The 21,602-nt window shown below is 38.6% G+C and overlaps 1 protein-coding gene across 1 annotated transcript; it reads right to left on the bottom strand.

Annotated features, from left to right (window-relative positions):
• Positions 1-11,919: 11,919 nt before the first annotated feature.
• LOC103720280 (uncharacterized) lies at positions 11,920-16,799 on the bottom strand. Its single transcript, XM_039130981.3, has 2 exons — positions 15,822-16,799; positions 11,920-12,512 (listed from the first exon to the last, which is right to left on the bottom strand). Exon 1 carries the CDS (start codon positions 16,630-16,632, stop codon positions 15,880-15,882), a length of 753 nt encoding a protein of 250 aa, XP_038986909.3. The 5' UTR covers positions 16,633-16,799; the 3' UTR covers positions 11,920-12,512; positions 15,822-15,879.
• Between the last annotated feature and the right edge of the window lie 4,803 nt (positions 16,800-21,602).

Here is a 21,602-nt window from a genome sequence, read left to right as displayed (position 1 = left end):
AATAACCATGCACATAAAACTTTATTAAAGAAAGAAAAGAAAAAAAAATACCGAGAGGCGGCCATCGAGACCTTTCTTGAACCCTTTCTGTGAACAAAATGCAGAAGCCAAAGCTACTACTCTTATAAAATGGTCAATTAAAAAAGAAGAAAAGAGGGGCGAAGAAAAACGATATACCTCAATGATTCAAAACCTGATTCACGGGACTCAGCCTTTGTCCTTTCCTTTCAAGAGTATATCTTGAAATATTTCGCCATTACCTGAGGAAAAAAAGAAGATAAAGTGAAAGCAAAAGGTAAAAAAAATGATGTAATGATCAAAAGATTGCTGAGAGAAAGCACGAGGCAAAAAATAAGAAAAGGAGAAGGAGAAGCAAGATTTGTACTGTTCTTGGAGGGCTTGGGATCTCCAAGGATTCGAGTTCGAGTGGCCATGGCTGCTTTGCGCTAGATCACATGAGCAGTGGTGAGAGTGGCGATGGTTTAAGGGTTTTAGGGGAGGGAAGATATTAGGAGGCAGTGGATTGATGTCGGCGCTGGAGGGAGAAGGAGAGGAGAGGAGAAGTTTACAAGAACTAGGGCATCAACCGAGAGGGGGCTGATATTTGAATGGATTTGGCCTCCGATGATGCTTAAAAGCGTCGTTGTAGGTCGAACTTTTAGACGATGCTTTTAAGCGTTGTCGATTCTGAAGCTTTACCGACGTTTTTTAGCAGCGTCGGCAAAGTTTGGCGCTGAACCAAAATTTTCCGATGCTTCTCCCTGGCGTCGGGAAAAAAAGCATCGAGAAATCTCCTTTTTCTTGTAGTGATGAATCTCTAGTAATCTTAAATCTAAACTTTGATACCCCTAAATCTGTCCCGCGCCGAGCCCGGAGCACGACAGTTGCCGCATGCCTATACGGAAAAGACTAATTTAAGAAACTATATTAAAATGCTAATTTTAATTTTTGTTTTAGGAAATTATGTGAGAAAAGGTGTTCAAAATTATTGAGGGCTATGTTTATCAGAATTCCTTGATTTATATACACTGAATATAATACTTCTAAATAATGGAGATTTCGGCCAAAATCGTGGTCAGGTTTGAAACCTTGGTTATTGGTTTCTTTCTGGCTTTCCATCTAAATCTACAAACAGTTTGACTATGGAATAACAGTCTTCTAAGCCCAGGTAGCAATTAATAAGATCATTAGTATTGTCTTCATTTTGGATAACAAAAAAAAGGGTCTTATATCTATTAAATTTGATTGTATAATTTATTATCTATTTAATATATCTAATACATATACACACATATGTATATACACTAAAATAAAGGCGATCTCTCCTTTTACCATATAGATCTATATTAATAATATTATTAATATAGTTCTTATTTTAGAAAATAATTAGATTTTATATCTATTCTATTACATTTATGTTATCTATTCGATACTACATTTTAAGAATAATTGAAAGAAGAAAAAAAAAAGGTGCGGGTTATACCCTAGTTCAATATTGTTTTAAATGATACGTTGTTCCAGTTGTAAGTAAATGCCCATGGAATGACCAACATCCAACGCAGTTATTTGCCTATTTCATACTCAAAATTTGGATACATATATTCAGAAGTCAAATTGTGCCATTAATGAAAAATCTTTCTTTGTTTCCACAGATTATATATGAATAATGGTTCCCTAGAAGAACAAAATGAAGGGAAATGGAGGCAAGACTTCTTATGTGATAAGACCTATATTTTAGTTGGTAAGGCTAGGCCTTGCATCGGACCTAATTTGTAGTCAACTTAAGTAGGAACATCTTCCAACATTATGCAATATGAGACTATCGATGCAATGAGAACAACAATCTTATAATCTACTGGACACAAATGCAGAGAGAGTCAATCGGCTACGTCAAAGGCACGCAAGCCATTCTGGACAAATCTTAAAATCATCTACATGACATCTGAGGCTAATGTTGTTCCCCACCTTTCGTGTTCCAAGGACTCATGGGCATCACTCTTGGTGCGAGTGTGAGTTAAGCGACGTCAAGAATGGATGTGAATGCAAAACAAATGTGCCATTGATCCTTCCAGCATCTAGTCATAGCAAGAAGACATGGAGGGAGAGGTTTGGCCCTCGTCAACAAAGAAACAAGATGAACAGAACGAATACCAAAAGGATCGTGCTTTCATTATTTCCCTTCCTCAAAGACCAACAGACATATATAGTTATTTAAAAGATTGTTATGAGCCATCCAACAATTTTGAAAGCAACGTTAGCCACATTCAGAATTGTGCCAATCTCTCCGGGCAACGACACAGATCCTCCGCCAGAGGAAGAGTCACCTACGCAGTTTCCAATGGCCTTCGCTGCTTTCCCAAGTTCTTCTATCGCCCCAGGAATATCCATTGACTGAATCTTACTAATAGCTGCTTGTATGTCTTTCGCAACTTCCATTATACTTCCAATGCATTTAAATGTTTTCCCGAAGTCGAAGTCCGGAGACACATCGCCACTTGTCCGATACTTCAGAGAGGCGACGTTACGAGCACAGTTGGCTATCAGTTGCTCCACGGCGGTCACAGCCAGTTCTCGGATATTCGCCGTCGGGTTCATCGGAATTCCTTGAAGAGCTGCCACGCAGAAGTTGTAGTCATCGCCTGTTGTTGCTTCCCTGCATATCCTTTCGAAGGATACTTCCTCCGCGGATGCAAGCGAAAAGCTTGGGATGAAGAGGATAAGGAGAGAAGAGAGGAAAAGAAAAGCTTTCATCTTTAGGGGTTTCTTATTTTGCCTGTTGCTGCTGCGTCCCGTAGTCTCTTTGTTCATATTTATGGACATGCAACGATGGGTCATCCTTGGTAGATTTAGTTATTATAGAAGGTGGTAAATAAACTATAATATTTTTTTATGCTAAGGGTTACTGGAGGTGGAAAAAACAACAGTAATATATCAATTAAGGATAGTAGTAAAATCTGGTGAGATTAGATGGTAGGAAATTACACAAAAAAAAAAAGGAAAAAAGAAAGACTAGGGAATAAAAAGATTTTACTTATAGAGAGGATGGATATCTCCACCAATTATTCCATTTATCATGGGATCCAGCTGACTGTGAATTTTATTTTTGTCGAGAGTGATAGATTCTAAGGAATTTGCTAAAACTCCACGGGCTGGGTTTGATTTATTCAGTTGATATATGGGACCGAGATATTGAGATATCAATTGATATGGCAAATCCAAATGTTCTTTAAAAACTATATAATTAAAATGCTAATTTTAATTTTTGTTTTAGGAAATTATGTGAGAAAAGGTGTTCAAAATTATTGACGGTTATGTTTATATCATATCTGCCAAATATATCAGAATTTCTTGATTTATATTGACTGAATATGATACCTCGAAGTAACGGAGATTTCGTTCAAAATCGTGGCCAGGTTTGAAACCTTGGTTTTTGGTTTCTTATTGACTTTCCATCTAAATCTGATAACAGTTTGACCATTGAATAACAGTCTTCTAAGCCCAGGTGGCAATTAACATTCAAGTCTTGGACCAATATTTCTTGATCAATCTTTAGCCTTTTCCTATTAAATTCAGCATGTCTTTGAAATTAACAGGTAAGTATGATATCATCAAAGGATACCTCCTCTCCGGTTGCATGTGAAAAGCTTGGGATGAAGGCAATAAAGGGGAGAGAAGAGAGGAAGTGACATGCCTTCATCTTTTATGCTTCTAGTTTGCACGTTACTGCAAACTATAATGGAACCAGAGGTCATCCATTATGGATGGCAATATATATAACAAATTTTAGCCAAATTATAAAACTTTTAATGTTAATTAGTTTCTCTCGGTGAAAAGGAGGTAAAAGAAGGAATATGTTTGAAGACAAATCCGAAATCTACAGCTCATGCATGGTTTTTTTCCAAATGCATTTCAAAATCTAGTGAGATTTGATGGCAGTAAATCGGAAAAAGGAAAAAGAGTGATTAGGGAATGGATATATTTGCTTATGAAGAGAACAGATCTCTCTACCAATCTTTCTTTGTTAAGAACAGTGAGAAGAAGGAATAAAGTCTGTCGAATTTTCCATTAATCATAGAATCTAGCTTGCTGCGAAATTATCTTTTATCCAGGTTCATCAAACCAATATGTCATAATTCAATTTGGGAATAACAGATTCAAAAGAATCCAATAAAATATTACAGGCTGGGTTTAATTCGTTTATATCCTGAATAAGAAGGAGCAGCTCTGGATGTAAGAACAGCACACGATGGACTCAACGCAAGCAAATAAAAAAGGAAAAAAAAAAAAAAGAAAAGAAAGGTAATTTCTTGGATTGTTATTTGTTTTAGCGTTCCTCTATGGAAAATCACCATTGTTTGCCCTCTCTCTCTCTTTCTTTTTTTTTCTTGTTTAGTTTTTGACGTGCATGCATGCATGCTAATACAAAATCAAATTAACACGAGACCGTTACATTGTAAATTACATAATTAGCTGTTTAAAAAGGTAAAAATAACTATGTAAGGTTTGCTAATGGTACGCTATATAGGTCCGAACTAAGCGGTACGGAGCGTACCATACTGTACCGGTTCTGTATTAGTACCTAGTATGGGTGACGTATCAACACTTCCTACGTCAAAAAAATTTCATATCATACTGTACCGTCCCGATGCTATGCTAGCTAGTGTAGCACTAGTACGAAATTTGGTACTGAGACGCGAATCTTACCATGCTACTAACTATTTTATCTTACATTTAGTTTCCAAATACTCTGAGAATCATTTACAAAACAAATGACGGCTATTATTTGTATAATCACACAAGACTTGGTGAAAATGATAGCATCGAGGCAGGAAACTGTCCACGATTTTTTTGGGGTTGTGTTAATTCTTTCTTTTTTAGCTGAGTTTTGTGATTTTTTGTAGTGAAAAAATTGTGCTTGTTGGTCCTAAAAATACCTACTTTTGATAACTAAAATAAAAGATTTATTTGTTTTGGGTTTATATTTGAGTCTCCATCCTGCCTATCCAAGAATGACAGGTTGGCTTATGTAAGATTAATCTGATTAAGTGATCGGGTCCGGGCTTGATTGGATCCAAGTTTGGGTTGCATGAGGTATGGAGTAAGACAAAGTCTAGGTTTTAAGTGGGATCTATCATTTGGAAAGCTGAATTCTCTTCATACCATTTTAATTATTCGGTAAAGGAATATATTCAAAGTATAATTAATAAATTTTATAGAAAATAAGGTATATATGTGTAATACAGGTTTTATGTATTGGATAAACTTTCAGATATTTGTATTATATGTTAGTCAAACTATTAGATATACGTGTAATACTTGTATTATGTATTGGATAAACTATCAGATATTTGTATTATATGTTAGGTAAACTATTTGATATGGAGCTGTACCACAAAAAACTATCAAGATGGATCAGATTTAGATCCAAGTGAGTAAATATTATGAAGACCAAACCTATACCCCTACGTGTAAGGATGCAGATGAGCCAAATAGCTCGCGAGCTGCTCGAGCCCGTCTTGACTTAACTAATATCGAGCTCAAGTAGTATAATACTTGGTTCGAAGGCTCATGAGCCTAGTCGAGTATTTATTTTTAATAACATTATATTTTATTTATAATATATTATTAATTTAATATTTAAAAATATAGTATTACATTATATTTGTTGTAATTATGTTTTTTTTAATTATGGCTAAGGCTTAAATTTGAGCTTGAACTCGAGCTCGAGTATAAGTCAATTGATATTCGAGTTGAGTCGAGTTGAGTCGAGTTGATCTCGGGTATTGTTTTTTTTTTTTTTCTTTTTTGATCGAGTCAAGCTCAAGCTTGGATATTAAGGCTCGGTCAATCTCAAGTTGAGTTTTGAGCCCGAGTATTTTAAATCAAATCGAGCTCGACTCGACTTAACTCAATTGCACCCCGACTTACATGTATATATATGATCTGATTGGATCATATATATCGCAAAAGAAGATCAAGTCCCTAGCTCAGCTTAGCTAAAATGAAAAATACTTACCTTTGAGCATAACATTGTAAAACAAATTTTACTACTAGGTCTGGAGCCTTACATACTTTATCTCTAAATATCATCGTAAGAAGTAAGTAAATAAGTAATTTTCAATTATCTCTAAATAAGTAATTTTGCTTCTTGTAGACAAAATTTTAGAGCTGGGTAACCTTCTTGTTTCATAAGGGTTTGCTTTTTCTATTTCCAATTTTTTTCCCTGCGCTATCAATCAAAATTGTTAATTTGGACATTAAAAACCTATTTAACAATCAGAGAACTAGACAACTAATGTAGTTTAGATTATCACAATTACACATTTTAAAGGGGATAAAACATGGAAGACCTGTATCGAGTTAATATTTACTTCATCTTGCATACAATTTTCAAAATTCTGAAGAACCATTGCAAGTTATCATTTGTCTAATCCAACCTATCTCAGGAAAAAGATGGCACCATTAGCTTGAAATCTAAACACCATCCATGATTTTGCGAGTTATATCATTCCTTATAACTTTTCCAAAAAAAAAAAAAAAAGGGTTTTCCGGTTCAATAATTGATTGCCTGCTTTCATGGTTACATCAAAAAAATTTACTAGGTGAGATCACCAACATGCTTGCATGTCTATGCACAAATTATGAACAATCACAGGCCAACGAGGATGATAAATCACGGATGGATGACGGCCATGTCATACTGGATTTAAAGCCCAACCCGTCAACTCTTCCCACCTTTTGGAGCGTGGCATCACAGCAATCTGAAGTCCATGCGCATGTCATCATAGGCGTTCAATAGCCATTACAAATTCCAGGTAGCATTGCATGGATCACATCTAAATCGCCGAGGAGGCTGATCACCCATCCACGATTCATGGACTGAAGCTAGAGCTGGTTACGGACCAAGCTTGGGCACAGAAAATATTAAATTTTAAATAGACCCGGCATGGTGCCCTAATAAATATGAATATAGTTAAGGCCCGAGGCCCGACCCATGATCAACTATGATTGGTAGGGTTATGATGGCTTCAAGAATATACATACATAGAGAGAGAGAGAGAGAGAGAGAGATTCGAGTTATTGGATGTGATCTATTATCTCTAAGCTGCTTACATACTAAAACTTATATGCTTTGGAAATTTTAGCATATGATAAAGTGATCAAAAAATTGAACAATCTAAATAAATATTAAATTATATGTATTTTTTAATCACCTGATGCATAGGCTAGAGGTCATCAAATAATATGATTTTGATGTGTAAGTAGTTTAAAACTAGTATATTATATCCAACATCTCGAATCATCAATATAGAACCCTCATTATCCTAACTGGATCTGAGTGGCAATCCATTCTCATATAACTAAGCCCATCTCTCTCTCTCTCTCTCTCTCTTTATATATATACACACGCACAGAGCATCAACTTGCACTCTTACGGCTATTTTATGATTTGACCATTATATATAATAACAACAGCTGATTTGTTTTATTTCTAGTTATTCATCTAATTAATAAAATATTTTTTGAAAAACTAAATCTTTTCGCCAGTACATACATAGATGATATTTTTTGCAATTCAAAGGATACAATATATTACCATTATTTATTAAGAAAATAACATATTTCATGCCATTTTTGTCTGTTACTTTTTTAACATTATAACATTTAATAATAATCTTGATAATAACTATTATTTTTAATTTTAAAAATTTAGTAAATGTAGATTGGATATATAACAATCATTAGAATGACAAGTAATGGTTTTTGAGAGGGTTTGTTATCATAAATCACGAATACAAAAATCTTGGTTGAATTATGTAGTGAAAGGGCAATAATAAAAACCTTCTTTCAAGCAAACTACTTCGTTTACATGATGACTTTAATCTTTATGCGAACCCTAGGAACTTCCATCGAATGGCTGGCGAGCGTGTTAGCATGAGGATTGTGGGGTGGAGAAGATGGCGATTGTGGATCATTACTATGCTATTGAATCGCAGGGTCTATCAGGTGGTATCGTTGTTGTATGGAAGGAAAACATGGCTATTGTGGACGCTTTACATAATTATAGTCAAGAAGTTTGTTAACTATTTCTGAACCCAATATAGAGGCTTGGATTGTTGTGGCTATTTATTCAGATATTGAGTATATACAGCGAAGATAGCTGTGGAATGAGTCAACTACTATAATCCAAACTGGCATTCCTTCATAGAGGGAATTTCAACTATATTGAAGCACTGAATGTCAAAAGGGCCAGGGGCAAACCCTTCTCTTATAATAAGATTGAAGTGAGAGAGTTTAGAGATTTTATCTCTACAAATGGGTTGCATGACTTGGGCGTTATTGGCCCTCGATTTATATAGTCTAATAGTAGAGTGTGAGAAAAAAATTGACAAAGTCTATGCTACAAGAAGCTGAATTCAACACTCCCAACTACTAGGTGCACTACTTACCCGGCATCACCTCTGATCATTGGCCTATTTTAATAACTATCAATTTGCCCATTCCTTGCCCCTTCTGATTTGAAAAGATTTGGCATACTTACCCACAATCTTAGAATATGATGCGAGACGCATGGAGTATTCCTATGCAGGAAGATGTTGTGTTGTGTGACCTGCAAATTGGAGCTCACAAAAAAAAGTCCTTGAAGATGGAACCATAAGTTTGTGGAGAATATTTTCAGGAGAATGAAGAAGTCGAAGCCTCCATCTTGAGCTCTAGCTAAAGCAAGAGAGGCATGGTGGCCTATCCAATGAAGATCTATTGGCACTTCGGTTAAACCTATCCAATCATCATGTGCTGGCATGTTAATAAGAGATCTTTTGGAGTAAAAAATCAAGAGTGATGTGAATATGTGAAGGGGGCAGCAACACCAAATATTTTCATTAATCTACCATTGTTTGAAGATATAGAAACAGTAACCACCTCTTGAAGGACGACAATGGGATTGTGACCAATGATACCCAAGCCATCAAGAGGGAGGTCTTCCACTTTTTCAGGTCGTGATGGACCAGCAACATTGGGGGATCAAGTGTTATCGAATAATGACAATGCTGCACTAATAGGGAAAATAAAGGATGAGGAGATCAACCAAGCTATTAAGTCCATGATAGGTGATCAGGTACACAGGCCTATTCCCTCATGTCTTTTTCAAAAAGAATTGGTGGATCATCCATAAGGAGGTTTTTAGTTTTTATGGCTATCAAATAGTTTTTCACTTCAACCTCTATGCCTAAGGCTTGTAAGAATGCCTACATCACTCTATGCCCAAGAGATTGGGTGCAATTGCACCAAGCCATTACATACGCATCATCGTGTGTACCACTATGTATAAAATCATCACCAAGATCATGGTCAACAGGATGTAGCCAATCCTTCCTTGGCCAGCCTAGGTTAGGGTGCTTTCACCGGAGACATCTAGCTCGGCCGGCGATGTCTTATGGCAATTAAGCTTCCCATGGAATGTGCCTAGGACTAAGTCTGATGGGATTTTTTCACTTATACACTTAGGTAGGTAGAGTTCCATGAGGTGCGGATTAGGTGGATTCATGGGTGCATCTGTCACCATCCTTAATCGATGGCACTTCTACATACTTCTTTTGTTCAACTATTGATTTTTTTAAGGTTGTCCACTCTCCCCCTATCGATTTATCTGGTGCGTTAATGTCTTGCCTAGAGCTTTAAGAATGGCAACCATGAACCACTCTCTATTAGCAACCAACCTATCACTGAATCACTAGTAATCTCTCATTGATTTTTGCTGATGATTGTCTCCTCGTTGCCCGTGCCACTAGACAACATGCAAGAATAATTAGGAACATCAGGGAAGATTACTGTCATGCATCTGGCCATTGGGTCAACGAACATAAGTTACCAGTGCTTTTCAGCCCCAAAGCAAACCCCCATGAAAGAATGCAATTAAGGAATCTTTGGGCCTCTCGAAGCAGAGTGGTGTTTGGACCTACATATCTTGGCTCCTTCAACAAAAGAAAATCAACAAAGGCTGAATGCAGGCCATTGGAGCAAAGTCCTTATCTATGATGAGCAGAGTTACATTCATCAAACATGTGCTGAGTGCACTGCCAGTTTATCTCATGGAAAACACCATTATTCCAAAAGGTACTCTCTTGTAACTGGAGCAAAGATTCAGGAAGTTCTTGTGAGAGACCACAGGTGATGTTAAGAAGGTGCATTTATTGTCTTGGGACAAGGTGCATCAGCCTATGCAGACGGTGGCCTAGGGATTTAATCATCAGAAATAAGAAGAGAAGCTGTAATGGCTAGACATGCGGCCAAACTTTTACTGGAAACTGTGATAATTAATCTATGGTATTCTCTAATGAGGAAAAAATATAGAACCTGGGTAGTGTGCTCCAATCCATCTGCACCTCATAGCAGCTACTCCATCCGGGAGGTCTTATGTACTCACACCTTGGCAGCACTGTCCAATGTTTATGTGGATTGCTAGGAATGGTAGATTTTTTATGTGATTCATGATCCATGGTTGTCCTCTCTGTTCCCTTGTCCCACTGGCTCGCCACCTTGAGCCATGAGGTGTTGATGGACTTGAACGTCAGCAACCTCCAACTTCTTGGTGAGAAGAGATCGAATACTGACCTAGTCCATCGTGCTTTGATGAGTATTTGGCCAAAAGGTTGGTCCAGGGCCACCAAGGTGGTAGCACAGTTGGAACGAAGCTTTGCTTCCACCGGCACGGTCCAGGTTCGAAACGCACGGGCGTCAATTAAATGTTGGGGACCGTATGCCTTCCGCCTAGACATGCTCGGTGGAAATGCTATCTGCTCCAGCTGGCACTGAGATAACGTACTCATAGGTGGAGTGACCCACGGGTCGAGGAGGGTATGAGCAAATTTCTATCCGCATCAAACATTTTCTGGTGAAAGAAAGGCTCAGTGAGAGCTGCTAAGCAGGTGAGTAGCTTCAAAGCTAGAACCAATGACTTGTATTAGAGTGACCCGGCGCCGCGGAGGGACGCTGCTTGAGTTTGAAATGTAGGTGGTCCATCCTAAAGTAGCCTTACTTTTTTGGAACAAGATCCCGTGCCATGGTATTATGGCTACTAGAGGGCTGAATATCCCGCCAGACCTGTGATTGCTACCCGGGAACAGTTGAAACTGTGACCCATGTAGTGCCTGAGAAGGAGACGGGTGTGAAGGCTGGCTGGCACCTTCAACCCAGTTATCATGTTGTCCTCCCCTATGGATGTTTCCTTCGACTTTCTAAGGGAGAGTGGTCCCAAAGTTATCGACAGGGAACAGAGAGTAAGTATTGCACACACCGCTTACCATGTTTGGATGGCAAGGAATGGTCGGGTATTCGAGAATCAAATTCAGCCACCCAGAGTCAGTGTAGGCAGCTGAGATATCGAGCCTTACCTTCAACGGAGAATATTTGACAACTAGGGATAACTTGAAGCCGATATTGTATCCTCTTATATGGTCTTGAGAGCTCTCACCTCCTAGTTACCTCAAAATAAGCTTTGCCAGTAGTGTGCTAGATGAAGACGCAAGAGGCAAAGTAGGGTTTATCATCGAGGGCTCGAATTCTGTTTTTGTTGCTGCAGGAGGATGTCACTTGTATGAAACCACTGTTCTAGGAGTGGAGTTGAGAGGGGCATGAGGGGGACTGATGTAATGTCATGTTAGTGCTCTACGAGGGTGATTCAGCGACCATGATTGGGTGGGTCGCAAAACAGCTCCACAATGGTAAGGGGCACCTACTATTCTTGGACATCTAGAGAATGAAGAGGAGCTTTGCTACCTTCAGTTAGCCAACCACTCAACCACTCAAGATACATTAGATGGGAGAGCTTCAACATCCTTTTCAGTACATTTATGGGGATATTTTGATTTCTGATTTTTTTTTTGGATGTTTTCATATGAGACTGATCCATCCGGCCGATTCACCAAGAAAAGGCAATAACTCGCATCAAAAATTAAAAAATAGGTAGTACATGGATCACATCGAGACGACCCTACCAAAAACATGAGACAAACATCCCAAGGAGTCACGGCTTTTGGGGTAGAACCATATCCACTCGCTCACAGTACAAAATCTCTGAAGCACATTGATGCTTACAAATGTTTATGATGTTAGGTGGCCATTAACAAATGGCCTCCGGCCAGCCAGGTGAAGCCAAGCTGTCTCTTAGCCAAAAAAAAAAAAAAAAAAAAGCCAAGCTGTGGCCCCCCAGACACAACTGCTTTGTGATCAGTCTGATAGCTTTTATCCACTCCCCGTGAACCCTTGGGACCTCTCAAGATGCCATAGATATAGTTAAGGCAAGAGTAATGATACATGAGAGAGAGAGAGAGAGAGAGAGAGAGAGAGAGATGGAACAAAAATAACCAATAGAATGAGAAAAAGAGAAAGGAGGCTGTCTATATTCTACTATAACTTGAACTGAAGGGATAAGATTTGCAGCGTGCTCTATTGTCTCTTAAGACTGTTTGGCAGTTTTGGCAACTCCTTTCTTGGATACAATCTGAAAAGAACTGTACATGGCGGCAAACTCTTATTAACCAGTGGCATGGTATGAGAATGGAGGTCACAGTTTTAATTTTCACTTGAAAAGGAGAGCCATGTGAGTATATGAGACTAGAAGCCATTTCCCTCCAACTTTGGGTAGTTCATGCCATTGTAACTCTATAAACTATTTGTGGAATAAATCACCAGATGAATGTTTCGCCTTAGCACAACTCTTACTGGGGTCATTCTATTAAATTTTGTGGTAACTGTCTATCTTCTATTGGGCATGGAAATATCTTGTAGGTACTTATATATGTAATATTTCTAAACATTTTATAGAAGCGCTTTAGTTAGAAATTTAAAATCGGATCAACGACGAGTTGCATGAGGAGTTCTCAAAAGAAAATAGTGGAAATTCACATGATGATTAAGACATCTAGCAAGTCTCCATTAATGGAGAGTCCAACTAAATTGGTCCACAAGGAATCATATTTGTATCTAGTCATGAGGAGTTCACCAACTGCAACTATGAAAATAGAAATATCTTCATATCGATCCCTTGTAATCAATTTTAGTAAAATACACAAGTAGTTGCATTTTCAAATACGATCAAAGATTTATATTATTTATACAATTTGTTAATTACAATATTCAAGAATTTAGATTTAAAATAGATGTCTAATTAAAGAATTTGAGCATTTTCTCACTTCTCCAAAATTGATCATTTTGTATCTCATAACCATCTTGGACGTATAATATCCAACAACCAGCTACAGCTACACTCTAGACAGTATCATTACTCTAACTACAACTAAAAACTACACATTTCTGTCTCTTCCGAGACATCCAATAACATAACCACACTTTTTAATTTTCCATGAGTTCCTAACAGGTGCCGTTTGGAGAGACGAAGACAGCCCAAAGAGCATGCAATTTGGAATTATATTTTTAGAAAACCACCATGAGTACACTATAAGATTCAACATTTTGGATAAGCTTCCTTACTCTCTCTTTAAAAAAAAAATGGATGAACAAATATAGATCCATAAATTTAATCAACATACTATTATTAAATTATATACATATATATATATATATTAAATTAAATAAAAACCTATTAATCCGAATCCAATCTATTTATTAAATAGGTTACAAATCCAACTTTTTTGCGAGATTTATCTTGAGGGCAGCCATATGCACCGGATATTCCATACTGCTCATATTCACCACAGAACGAACAATGCTGCAGACTGGATGGTCTTCTATATGGTGAAGCACTTTGATTACACTCTTGTGGGTTGATTATGAGACTGTTCTTTCTTCGTTTCGTGTCATTTTATTCATGAATTTCTTAGATGTGTTCATGCTAGAGCAGTATGATCTTTCCCTTTGATATATAAAAAAATTTCAGACTCAAACCTAACTATTTTACTAATCGGGTAATGTAGCTCAATCTATAACAAGTTGAAACAAGTTAAGCATTACCACCCTCAGTTTTTCTCAAGATAATAATCAGAATATCCATTTCAAAATAAAATTATAAAAATATATCAAGTTTTTCTTTTTTTTTAACCTTGGATGTCAGAGAATGAAACAAAATGGTTGTTTATCTCAAGAATACACATAGAAACCTAGTAACTATTTGACTATCTCTATCATATGGAAAATTGGCACAATTCCGTAAATCAAATTTTAAACTGCTCATAAGTAAGACTAAAAAGCAGCAGATGCATAGAGCTTACAGGTAAAGGAACCCATCAATGCTCCCGGTGCTGTCCCAACACCCGGAGAAAGAATTATTACATGTTTATGGCATTCATAGCCCGGTCGGTTGCCACTTACTAGCATCATCCACGAGGACTGTCCCAGTGCAAGCGTAAAAGTACATTTGCTCGGTCCAAATCTATGGTGATACCGATGTGCACATGACTCGAGGCATATTCTTCTCTTTATATTACCAACGTAAGAAGGCTAAGATTAGAGACAACCGAAGGAAAGGAGAAGGCGGATCCAATCCCATCCAGACTTTATTTTTATATCCGAATCTATCGTAACAATTTTGAATATCCAACTAACATCTCATATTAAACAACGGTTGAATCCATATTCAAATATTTAATTCTATTTATAAATTTTTAAAAATATATATATAATCACGTTAACATATTATTAACTTAATTTATCATCTATTTAGTAATATTTTTAATTTTATAGTCATAAAATTTAATTATCTCACTTATACCTATATTTATACTAAAATTTTTAGCATTCGATTTATATTTATATTTATTTAAAATAAATACAAATATAAATTTTTATCTATATTTATTAAACAAAATAAATATAGATATAGATATTCTGATACCCGATCGCCGAGGCGGACCCATTTCCGAGCAACCCAACATTTTGTTTTTGTTTAACAAAACACAAAGAAAGCACAGCCTACATGCCTATCTCTACCATCCATAATTAAACTAATATATAATACTTCTATTAAATATAATCAAATCCCTATTCAACAAAACCTATTCCTTGGGTACAGGGTCCAACAAGGCCTAGACCATAACATTATACATACTCCATAGAACTCCTAACAACTAAAACTTACACTAACCCATATTTTATTAAGACCATGCTACTCTCTCTCCCTAAAATTGCCTCAGCTCTAGGTTGCGTCACACTTGACCTACTCCACTAGAGTTATAATATCAGCCAAGTCCAAATTTAGCTGCTGGCTGCTGCTGCTGCTGTCCACTAGACCATCAACCACCAAAACCTTACAATTAATTTACAATGACCTCCCCTCTAACCCTTCTCCAAAGCCACCCAAATACCTAATTCCACTTTATCCCATCACTCATCAGTGGCATCTTAGCAATTCCGAGAAAAGGACAAGGGCATTTTTTTTCCAAACACACTGCCCCTACTATTGCAAGCAAAGCAACCTCTCCCACCAAACAACAGTTACATCTGTGCATTCAAATATTTCCTTAACTAAAAAATTAATTTTTCTTTTTTTTTTCTCTGTTAATCTGACTGATGGCACCCTTCCAAGTTATCGGAGATACATTTAGATCACCGTAATTAATGAAAGATTGATTTATTAAGTACTTTACCTTAAGCCACAAGTAAAAATAATAACTTTTACCTTAAGCATGAAGCTATGTTCGAACTAAGATAGCATCATGAATGAAGTAACTAATTAATTAATAGATCTCATATTGCATGCATCACGACCAAAATCTTCTCCGGAAATCTAGAAAGACAGCATTTACAAGATTTTAAACAAAAAGAAGCATAGAAATATATGAAATTCAGTAGAAAATAATACATACCGCCATTTTTTTTTCTATTTTTCCTTTGTTTTGTGCCAGAGTGGAATATCCACTGCGCTCAGTCGCCCGGACTCCAAAGGCTCCACAAACGGGAATTAAACAAGCCCATCACGTCCGGCCACCCCCTCCGCCGCTCGCCGGCCGCCGCCGCCACGTCCGTCTCGTCCCCGCCCTCCTCCTCCACCTCCACCTCCCACTTCTCGTCGTCGCCTACCTCAGCCGGCTCCTCTTCGCAGGAGAAGCTCACCGCAGGAAGCTCAAGAACCATCTCTTCGGTGGTCTCTTCTGCCTTCTTCTTCTCCTTCTCCTTCTCCTTGCTCTTCTTCCCCTTCACCGACCGATCCGAAGCCCTCCGCTCCCTCCGCCGTCCCCTTCCGCCGCTCCCTCCGCCCTTGCTCTCGTAGTTGGCCAGGTGCTCCTCGAAGGCCTCGATGGCGTGGTGGATGAGCTCCCGATCAGGAGAGCAGTCCCAGCGGGACCAGAAGCTAGTGTAGCAGTCGAAGCATCCACAGTCGAAGAGCGGCCGGTGGACTCCCCCCACCACACGCCGGCCCCGCCGCCTCTCCTCCCCGCCCCCGCCACCCATCCCAGCGGACGCCGCCATCCCCGGCCCATTTATCGACCTGGTGATGAGGTACGCGAGCACCTCCTTGTCCTCGTTCCCCAGCGCCACCGTAAGCGCCAGGATCGCCGCCGGCAGGAGCTTCAACACCGCCAGCGCATCACCGCTCGACCCGCCACCGCTGGAGGCAAAGGGCGACGCCGGCGATGGGTGGATCTTTCCCTTCCCTTTCGGGTAAAGATTCTTCATATTTTCCACCCTTTCTTCGCTTCCTTTTTCTTGAATTTTTCTCGCCCAAATCTCAGAGAACGAGGAGAGATTAGGGTTGGAACCCACAGGAGAGAGTGAGAGACGATATCGCTGTTATAGGAGCTGGGGCGTTCTTTTCTCTCATGTCGCGTCCGTCCGCGCGCTAGGTTCACCGCCTATCCCCGGTTTCAATCGGTCTATCACAGTGCGGAATCCTTCCTATCTTATCTTACTACTCCCTGCATAGAACGTCTATGCGGGAGAAATATTTGTCGTCTGGGATTCATCAATCAGCGGCTTGATGTTACCATCGATAGTTTCTCGTATAGGAAATATTATGCGGACCATTTGATGGAAGAAATAATAGTAGTGGAAAACCGGGAATACTTAGTTTGGCAGGGAGCGTGGATGTGTAGAGATTCGGCGCGGTCCTCCTACGCTATTATTTAAAATTCTGCCCCCAATGACATATTTACTATTTGCTGATTAGGAAGATGAAGCCAGAGAGGGCCTTGTTCATGATAGAGTGTATCCGGATGTTTGGCGTATTTTTTTTTTTAGAGCAATTTGGTTATAGTGATTGATTGAATCTCGAATGGACATGGCAGGATAGATTTTGAATGGACATGGCAGGATAGATTTGTATCTCCTGATCTACGATATTTTTTTTTCTTATGGAGGAGTTTGAATCTTTTTGAGTTTCGTATGTGCAGCGAATAGTGGGGCAGACTGGATCGTTTTTTTTGCAACACATCATTCTGAGATAGCATGTGCCGCTGGTACTAAAGTGTGTTCTATACTTATGGTTATTATAGACGTACTCATTATCGAATGGAGTGAGACGTAGTTGCACATATAGGAAGAAGAAGGGAAGGAGGAGGGTATTTTGGAAAATGAAAAACTTGGATGGCAAGGCGGGATCTGGTCACCGTACATTATGGTTACCTCGCTACGTTTGATCTTTGGTTGGAGAAAGTGGGGTGACGGCCCTGTAAGGTAGGGTACAAGATAAGGACGGCGGAGTCAGTTTTTCTGTGCCTCTGTAGGCGGAGTGCGTACCTGGCGACAGCGACGTGAGTGATAGGATAGATGGCCGTTGATGTTTGATCAGAGGGATAGAGATGGAAGTGAATCGGACGACTAAGACTACGGTTGACGAAGGATAGCAACGTATCAAGAAAAAGTTTGATTCTCTTTCTTAATTTATGTTTCTTTCTTAATTTATTCACAAGTTCTTCCTGGATCTTGCTTTTTCTTTTCTTTTCTTTTAATAAATCTAATTTGTTTTGAGATACTTCGTTATTATTCTCTTTTTGGTCAATTATGAATCGATTCAAATAACTTTTGCTTTGAGGAATGTAAAGTTTGTTAGTGGTAAACTTAATTAAAGGAGTATCGGTGCAATGCTATTGTATGTAATATCTCAAATGTGGATTGGGATTCAAGATGTTGTATTTGAATGAAAGGTCCATGATAAAGATTGGGAACTGTTGGAGGAAAAATATAAGTCGAACGGCCGAGCACGAACGGCCGAGCAGACCCCCTCAGACCTGGAGCCGACCGAGCAGACCCCCTCCGACCTGGAGCCGACCGAGCAGACCTCCTCCGACCTGGAGCCGGTCGAGCAGACCCCCTCCGACCTGTAGGCGGTCGAGCAGACATCCTCCGACCTGGAAGCATCCGAGCAGCTCTACCAACCCAAAGACGTCTGACTTGCGCGCTGTGGTCACATCCCCCTGCAGCGCGACCGAAAAACTACGCCTTGCCTTCGTCAACAATCAATGCGTATGACTCCTGCAAGTATCCGGTTTACTCAACAATCAAAGCGCATGGCCCATGCAGGCACTCAGCCTACTCAACAATTAAGGCGTATGGCTTCTGCTGTCTACGGACACCAAGCCTCTTACGGCAAACCTGCGTGGCTACGAATGATGGCATGACTCCGCGATGACTTGAGAACTTCGGCCTAATCTCCTACAGTAACAGCATTGATTCACATGATCGAGCATTAAGTTTCACTACATGTCCAATCGTACGACAGACCATTTGCTCCGTCACATCACAGGTAACCCAGCCTCCCTCTATAAAAGGGGAACTTCTCCATTTTAAAGGGGGCTGAGAGATTGAAACTCTACAAATTGACTACTCCTGTTCATACACTTGCCTCCCTCTGACTTAAGCATCGGAGGGCCGGCGCCGGGAACCCCGGCCACCGGCTTCTTGTAGGTCTTCCGGAGGACGTCGCATGCCGTCGGACCGCCGCTCGCCGATTCCCACCGGAGCTCCTCCTTTCTAGCCTAGTGGTCGCCCCCGGGTCCAAATTCCAGCAACAGGAACTAATCTCGTGCAGACATTAATCTCGTTAGACCCTCCATCTTTCAAAATTCTTACAAAGCATGGCAAAAGAAATTATTTTACTATGACTCATGCTTTTATTAATTCAGGATCAGATTCGATGTAGACTATTTTGTCTTCTACATATATAAATGAATAAGGTCTGGAGGTGAAATCTATCATATTGGAAAGCCGAATTATACGCCATAACTTGTTCATAAGATATTTAATCGAGATGATCTTTATTTTTTTCAAAACAATTAACTTATCAAGATCTACGATGTAGAGTGAACCTCTTAAGGGGTTGACAGAGAACGAAATTCTATCATTTAGGCCATGAAATGGGTCGATCAATTCGAAAATTTTTGAGGGAGAAGATTTTGAATGGACATAACTTCTAATTTAGAAAAAATTGGACGAAGTGACAAAAGGCAAAGTTAATATGGAAATCAAGATCTACCTTATATAGCATTTGGATTTCTTTTATATTTATTTTTACTAGTCATGTCTATTTTTAGGAAGTTGTTCCTATACGAACTAAAAGATGTATTTGATACGAACTCTATAATAGCAAACCTCACTACTACTATTATAAATAGAGCTATGTACTTCAGTTTTTGAATTTTAATTAATCAATAAAAGAAAAGAAGACCTAAACCATACTTTTGCCAATTTTTCTACTTTTTGATAAAAAAAATTTTGAGAAATTTAAATTGAGCAGGTTGAAAATTTTCTTCCTTCCCTCTAATCGAATCATTTATGCATCTTGATCTATGATGCTAGATACACATTGCACTCCTTAAGCATCCATCATCCCAATTACTTAAACTAAGATGATAATCTTGTGTGCATCAAGTAGTTGATGTAAGAAATCCTAATTATATTATCTGCATGGATTAAATACAAAATTTTACTAAGAAGAAAAATTGGAAGGAGCAGCCGCTAAGTTAGCACCCTTATTGCTATACCTTAATGGAATCGTGTTCGAGTAAAATACTATGTTTCCCATTTCTTATGTTTAAATCATCCCCTACCAGCATGACATTGGCCAAGTTAGTCAGCTTGTCCTCAGCATTTTTCCGCATGAAATTCTATCCATCAAGTCAATATCTCTAAACATCCATTTTTATACTATAAAACACCTCCTCCAGTCGTCATGAAACATATCCAGCAAGATTGCTCAAAATAGATTGATCAAGAACAACGGCATCGTTATCCAAGAGTTATCACTTAGGTTAGTACAGTATGTAGGCATTGCTCACAAACTTGGAACTTGGGTCATATCAATCTCATGTGCCTTGACATGTGTTCAATTCTAGTTTTTTTTTTTTTTGGTAGAACCGCGGCTCACACTCTACAGACATGGATGCGGCCAACAAAATTAGAAAACAAAAGACCAGATAAAGGACTCGGTACTATGTTGCAATTCATCCATACGAAGCCTTCGGAATGGTGAGCCGCATAGGAAGCCATCCAGTCAGCTACATCGTTTGCTTCTCTATAGACATGTGTGGTCTGATGGAAACCACACTCCCTCGTATGTTAAGTTTGGACCGAGAAAACTTGGTAAAGTGATGTTGGAGTTCAGGTTTTATGAAAGTAACTGAAGGATTCAATAGTGTCACTCACCATTTGTAAGCCATATACGCAAATGACGAGTGATGTTTTAGCCGGATCCTTCAGTAAACAACACTATATTTAAAAAGAGTCTTCTAGTTTGCAGAAAAAAAAAAAGAAAAAAAATATGATTAATATAAAAGTATAGGAATACCTCATGTTTAGTTGAGTTTTTAAGGAAGACAGATAAAAAGGTAGCTTTTCCACCGCCTGAAAATTAAAGAAATTTTTTTTGCAAAAGTATTCTTAAACTTTTAGATAGAATATGATAAGATCTTTTTCTTTATTAAGAGCATAACATATATTTTAGATAACTTTTCTGGAAAAGTAGATTATGGTGAGGGCCAGCTCAATCAAGCATGAAGCTGCAGCAAGGAAGAGGAGGGAGGAAAGGAGAAGGTGGCTGGATGTACGGCGAAGTCCAAGACCGGCTTTTTTTCTCAGTTTCTGAAGAAAGAGAGGGAGAATTTTTTGGATGGCAATGGCTAATCATGTCATCTGTTTAATTTGTTCGGATCCCTTATAGATCAAACTGTAATATCTATTTAATAAAATAGTCACGATCTATATTTTTGATATATTTAATAAATACAACGGATTCGGGTTGATTATTTTTTTTACCTATTTTATATCTCATCCGCCTCACATCTTCGTCCGGTCCAATCGGATTACTATCCCTAATTTTTGGTGGGTTACCAATGCATTATTGGGCTAGGCAATGAGGAGGAGCTAGAAGAACTTATCCATGTTGAAGGAGGTCCGACTCTAATGGGATTTTTGTTGCATCTTAAAATTAGTTAAGGATGATGGCGAGGGTCATTTGAATGAGCACCAATAGACGAATCATTTTGATGTAGTTTGCTTTGCTGCATCAGCATGATATGATCTGAGTTTTCAAAAATTACAAAATGCATTGTGGCATAACCTTTTTGCCTAAATTTGTTATTAAATTTCAAATTTATATACATTGTCATATCAATTATTCCATTAAAATTAACTTATAAAGTGGTTTGAGCACA

This window comes from Phoenix dactylifera, chromosome 13, assembly GCF_051530095.1.
Source record: "Phoenix dactylifera cultivar Ajwa chromosome 13, Ajwa_hap1_PhDact_Kaust_v1.1, whole genome shotgun sequence".
Lineage (NCBI taxonomy): Eukaryota > Viridiplantae > Streptophyta > Magnoliopsida > Arecales > Arecaceae > Phoenix > Phoenix dactylifera.
The sequence above is the reverse complement of the archived record's forward strand: the minus strand, read 5'-3'. Positions and strand labels throughout refer to the sequence as shown.

What these genes read in the sequence shown, in the direction of transcription:
- LOC103720280 (XM_039130981.3), bottom strand. Translation starts at nt 16,632, where the DNA reads ATGAAGAATCTTTACCCGAAAGGGAAGGGAAAGATCCACCCATCGCCG.